General features: G+C 35.9%; 1 protein-coding gene across 4 annotated transcripts in view; it reads left to right on the plus strand.

The window, feature by feature from the left end:
- The window catches only part of UHRF2 (ubiquitin like with PHD and ring finger domains 2), an 82,094-nt gene that overhangs the window by 30,611 nt on the left and 45,483 nt on the right, over window positions 1-6,000 (plus strand). For all 4 annotated transcript variants that reach the window (XR_003681266.2, XM_028493974.2, XM_028493973.2 and 1 more), the window contains exon 4: window positions 3,664-3,882. Coding sequence is in view for 3 of the 4 variants with exons in the window: in XM_028493974.2 (XP_028349775.1) it covers window positions 3,664-3,882 (219 nt within the window). In the remaining variant the exon portion in view is untranslated. The remainder of the gene's footprint in view (window positions 1-3,663; window positions 3,883-6,000) is intronic.

A 6,000-nucleotide genomic window follows, 5' to 3' on the forward strand; every position in this document is an offset into this window, starting at 1 on the left:
TCTTTGTAGTAACTAAATGAGTTTTTGTTTATCCTTCTGTCTCAAAATATATGCATGTATGTGTGATTACCTGTATACTCACAAATACATACACACTTACATATGTACATGTACAAGTATGTATTTCCACACACACTCATTAGGTAGAAAGCACACATAAATACTGTTTGCATCTTGGTCTTTTTTTTAGTTAATGTCTCTCCATAGCAGATGTCATACTCCTTTTTACAGGAGAATAATATTCCATTATATAATTGTATGATATAGTAAGTAGTTTCCTATTATGGACATTTGATTATTTCTAGTCCTGTTACAGATAGTGCAGCTATAAATAGCCTTGTGTATGTGTCTTTTCCTGGGGTTTTTTGTTACTTATGTTTGGGATAGATTCCTAGAAGTGGAATTCCTGGATCAAAAGGTAAATATATAGGCAATTTTGCTGTGTATTGCCAAATTCCCCTCTATAAGGAGACAGTACCACTTTGTATTCCCATCAGCAATGTAAGAATGCCTGTTTTCCCACAGCCTATGAACAAATTGTTATCAGGCATCACAAAATGTTTTAAGCAGATCTGTGTTTTAGAATCTTTGGCAAAAGTATAATGGAGTCTAAGGTGTAATCCTAAAGACAGGGAGATGTGTTGGCCTTGACAGTAGTCTCAGAGAAGTGCAGGCCTTCACTAAGGGTGCAGAGTTACATTAAAGAAGTGTTAACAGTAGGAGGACTACGTAACTGGATGGAGGAATTGGGGATAACTCCAATTTCTGGGAGTATGAAAATTTAGAGAATATTGAGCATCAGCAGATTATGGGATGGGGAATTTCTTGAATTTGCGGTGCTCCTGGGACATACGTGTTAGAGATGTAGTTGGATATGTGAATCTGAAGAGAGAATTTTGGGTTAAAACAGAGCTTCTGAGTCATCACTCTATGTGATGTTAAGATATGTGTAGATGAAGATGCCCAAGAAAAGAATAATAGTGATATTTGAGTCTGGGCGTGCTCTTGACTTTGGTAAAAGTAGTTTTTGGGTCCCTTTTATATCTTTTTATACAGCAACTGACTTATCTCTGGGTAGCATTAGAAAAAGTATACTTCACTTTCATGACTTTTACACACTTAGTGTATACATAAAGATGATGTATTCATATGCTCTACTTCTATAATTCTGTTCTGAAATCATACTTAGTTTCAGGGCAAACAGCTTAAATTCCTTTGCTCTGATGTAGGCAATGATTTATTTTAACTCATCTCCAATAAACATGATTTTAAAAGTTTGTTACAAATATTTCCATTCTTGGTATCTAATTTTGGCAATCATAGGTAAATAGAGAGCTTTTTACCAGTGAAATACGCTTTTTTACTGTGTTAATCATACAGGAATATATGATAATGTCATGATGTAAAAATCACAATACAGCTGAGAAAAGGATCTCATCTAAAAGAATAGTTTTCTATCCTTTATGGCCTTAAGAATATTTAGTCAGGAAACAAATTCACAACTTTAGAATTAGAAAAGCCCTAAAATATCTAGTTACAAGTCTTCTCCATTTTAGTTCTCAAAACAGCCATATGAGGTAGTTACCATTAGGTACGTTTTACACATGAGAGGTAGTCATGTGTAAACTAAACACATGTAAAACAGCGAAGTTTAGTAACTTTCCCAAGGATACACGGTAGTAGGAAGCTAAAATGGAATTTAAACCCAGGCAGGTTGAAAATAGAACAGATTTTGAGTGAAGGAGACCAGTATGATAAAGGATTCAAAACCTAACGTAAGTTGAAGGAAATTCACTTGAAATGTTTTATACTTAGAAGATAGAGGAGGGCAGGGTGACAGACTTAAGAGTGTCAAGGATTAGGTCTTTCGTGGAGAGAGTATATAGGTTTCTTCATGGCAGTTAAGCTATGGAACTGATTCTGTGTTTATCTTTGATCCAGTATCAAGTATATTCTCTTTCCTATGTCAGAGCTATGTGAAGACAGAATGGTTTTTCTTAGGGTTAAAGCTGGCCTCTCATCACTTAACCATCCGAGCAGAGGTTGCATGGTTATTTGGGAGGCTTGTGGTAAAGGGGAATTATAGTACTGAGAGGGTAAATGGACCAGATCGTTTCTGAGGCCCCTTGCTAATCCTGAGATTTTTCTTTCCCCAATTAACTAAAATTTGAAGAAACTCGATTAAATTGAGCGATTAAAATTCTACCCAGGGTTGATATCCATTTATTATAAATGAGTTAGATATACTGTGAGGGTCTTAGGCCTGCATAGTACTTGTTTGATTTGGAAGAGCCAAGGCTAGCTGCAAGAGCTGCTTCCAACTTCAGGCGCACTTAAATTTTGAGTAGGCCACTCAGTTGGTTAAGGGTTAATGGTCTCTTCCCTTAGTTTTCTACATTGTTAATGCTGTCACAGAATGGTATGATATTTAACTGTTCTTGTGTTTCTGCAGCACAGTAGCTTATCAAACTTGACTATGCTTGAGAATTTCTGAGAAGATTTGTGAAAATAGATCACTGGGCCTCACTCCCGGCGTTTCTGAGTCAGATCAGAAGTGGAGCCTAAGAGTCTGCATTTATAGCATGTTCACAGATGGAACCACCGGTTTGAGAACCACTGCTATAGTAGTTTGGCCTTTCCCAGTACACTGAGTTTTCCAATAGCAGGAAACAGATATTACTCATTTCTTTGTCCCTCTACTAGCAAGCAATACATAAAGGCAACAGATCTTAATTTTATAGAAACCATTGTGGACTGTTACATTGCTGTTTTTGGCCTATGGATACCAGATATTAGGCCAAAAAGTGAGGAACCTTGTAAAGCTTTAAGTTTGGGTCAGGTTTAGGTTTGTTAAGCTTACATTTAGAAATTCAAGTAAGATCAAGATTCTGCTAGATTTCTTTCACATGGTTCTACTTTATGATACATACAAAATTCCAGGATTTTTTGCTCTTGTTTTTTTGTTTTTTCATTTTGCCATTACTAGGCAGCTAGCTACATGTAAGAACTGAAATCTTATCTTTCTCTTTCTGGAAAAAATGGAAGCCATTGAAAATGTACTAGGTTTATGTTCCTATTATGTGTAAAGCAAATGGCAGAACGTGATGAACTGGTTCCAAGTTCAGGAGGAGGTCAGCATCTAGTCTTATTAAAGTAATTTTTAAACATGGGTTAAGAAAATGTGGAAAAGAAGAAATTGGGTTTTTTACTTACCCCTACTCTTTATTCCCTATCACCACCACCACCCCCAAGCTAGCAAAGAATGACTTACTAAGATTTTAGCAAGACTTGTTTATTCTGGCAGTTAAAATCAGGAATAAATATCATTTACTTTAAGTGCCATTAAGAATAATATGATTAGGGCTTCCCTGGTGGCGCAGTGGTTGAGAGTCCGCCTGCCGGTGCAGGGGACATGGCTTCGTGCCCTGGTCCGGGAAGATCCCACATGCTGCGGAGTGGCTAGGCCCGTGAGCCATGGCCACTGATCTGCGCGTCTGGAGCCTGTGCTCCACGACGGGAGAGGCCACAACAGTGAGAGGCTTGCGTACCGCCAAAAAAAAAAAAATAATATGTTTAGGTTTTTATACATGTTGCATATAATTTTAGTCTTCCTTGGTGATAAGCATAAGCAGTGTTCTGTGATTCTTTTTTCTCTCTTCTCAGATATCCGGAAAGTGGTACTGTAGAAATAAATGTCAAGGATCTTCGACCACGAGCTAGAACCACTTTGAAATGGAACGAACTAAATGTCGGTGATGTGGTAATGGTTAATTACAATGTAGAAAGTCCTAGTAATAGAGGATTTTGGTTTGATGCAGAAATTACCACACTGAAGACGATCTCAAGGACCAAAAAAGAACTTCGTGTGACTGTTTTCTTGGGGTAAGATTCTCTTCACTGATGCCATTTAATTACTGAATTAAGGAGTGTAATTTTTAGATATTAAGCACATGCTCTTTAGTAAAAAAAAAAAAAAAAAAAAAGATGGAATCTATGAAAGATGAAAATTTCTATACTAGAGGAAAACTTTTTAATAAATTCTTGAGAATTTTTTATTAAGAATGGCCCTTAAATCTCCATTGCTACTTTAAGGCTGGAGGTATTATTTGAAAGCACCTTGGAAATAATTGAATATCTTATTAGAGAAATTCTTGCCTACCACAAAGGATTCTCCTAGGTTAAACCAGTAATATACAAAAGCATTTCAATAGCTATGGTTGCTATGAGGATCTATGTTGATATAACACCAGTAAATGTCTACCTAGGCAGCTGTCTGCTGGACTTGCAAGACTAGCAAAAATTTTCTTTTATAGTAATTTTCTTTAAGAACTTAAAACGAGCTTAATGAAGAGAATTCAGAACGTAAAATGTCACCCAAGATTTCATATTACTCAGATATTTCCATTGCTAATTCTTTAAGAAATATTTTTAGTTGTTTCCTTCAAGTGATAAAGTACTATGCATTGTTTCAAAGCTACCTTTTTACACTTGGGGAAATAGTATCAACATCGTTTTGTGTTCAGTTCTTCTGAATAAAGTGTATTGGATAGTCACTAATTACTTTTTTAAAAAGCCTGTTAAAAGTATTTCCAGTTCTTTATTACGATGTTTACGTAAACAACTTTGTGTATATGTTTTTGTGCATTTCTTTTCTTTAGAATGAGTTATTAGAAGTACATTTGTTGTGTTGAGCATTGGGGATACTAGAAAGACCCTGACAGTTTTCTTTTACTTAAGGGAAGCAGCCAAACTAACATTCTTGTCAAGTTCTGGTTAACTGATTATATATATTATGTATTTTATATATATAATGGACATATATTATCATATCTGTTATAACATGGAGGTGACAAATCTAAGATCAAGCATCTGCTTATGATTAATAATATAAAGCAGGGGTTGGTAAACTATGGCCCACTGGCTACCTGTTTTATGAAAATAAAGTTTTATTGGAACACAGTGATCTCCATTTATTGGCCATGGCTGGTTTTTTGTGTGTGTGCTCAACAGCATTGTTGAGTGGTTGCACATGAGGCTTACGGAACCTTGAACTACTTACTCTCTGACCCTTCATGGAAAAAGTTTGCTGACTCCTAAGATAAAGAAAAAGAATGTTGTGAGCTTATCTTTTAGAAAACAATTTCAGAAATTTGTACAAACACAAGTGTGATTCTATTGCCAGGCTAAGGACGTAACAATTAACAGAGTTCTAAGCAACTTGAAATTCTGATTTGGATACATATCATGAAGGAAAGGAGAAAGCATCTACATAAATTAGTTATCTAGGGATTCTTATAATGTTCTTGAGTGTAGGAAGTGAAAAGAAGCATGTATACACAATGGGAAGAGATAACAGTATTCATAACATTGAGCTAAAAAAGCTTGCTATTTAAAACATGTTTTCCTGAGTAGTTCTGAGGTACAGTTAGAGTGGAGCAGTCTGGCTTTAGGGACTAGAACTAAGATTGAGTGGAAATTATAGATAGGCAAATATTGGCTCATGAGAAAACAATTATATGATGGCTATCTCAAAGTAAAACACACTGTCCTATAAAGGATTATGTTGGCTGTCATTTAGGTTTTTACTAGACATGTTAGGGATACAAGAGTCAAAAAGGAGTCACTGTAGCTTGTGGATGGGAATTTTTTTTCATTGTTAGAAATCTTTTCCCTTCACTGGAAAGAGTGGATAAATAACCAGAGGGAAAGTATAAATATATTCTGCTGTTGATAGTTTGGGGCTGTTACAAGCAGTGCTGCCGTGACATTATACCTCTGTCCTGGTGCTTATGTGCGTTAGTTTCTGTAGGATGTGTCTCGTCGGAAGTAGAATTGCTGGGTTGTGGAAGTTGTGCATCTTTAACTTTAACAGATAGGACCAAATATTTAAGTGGTTGTACCAGATTGCACTTCCACAGTAGTACGAGAGTTCCCATTGCTCTGCATTCTTTTTTTTCTTTTCTTTTTTTTTTTTTTTTTTTTTTTTTTTTTTGCGGTACG

Source organism: Physeter macrocephalus, chromosome 9, assembly GCF_002837175.3.
Source record: "Physeter macrocephalus isolate SW-GA chromosome 9, ASM283717v5, whole genome shotgun sequence".
In the NCBI taxonomy this organism is placed as follows: Eukaryota; Metazoa; Chordata; class Mammalia; order Artiodactyla; family Physeteridae; genus Physeter; species Physeter macrocephalus.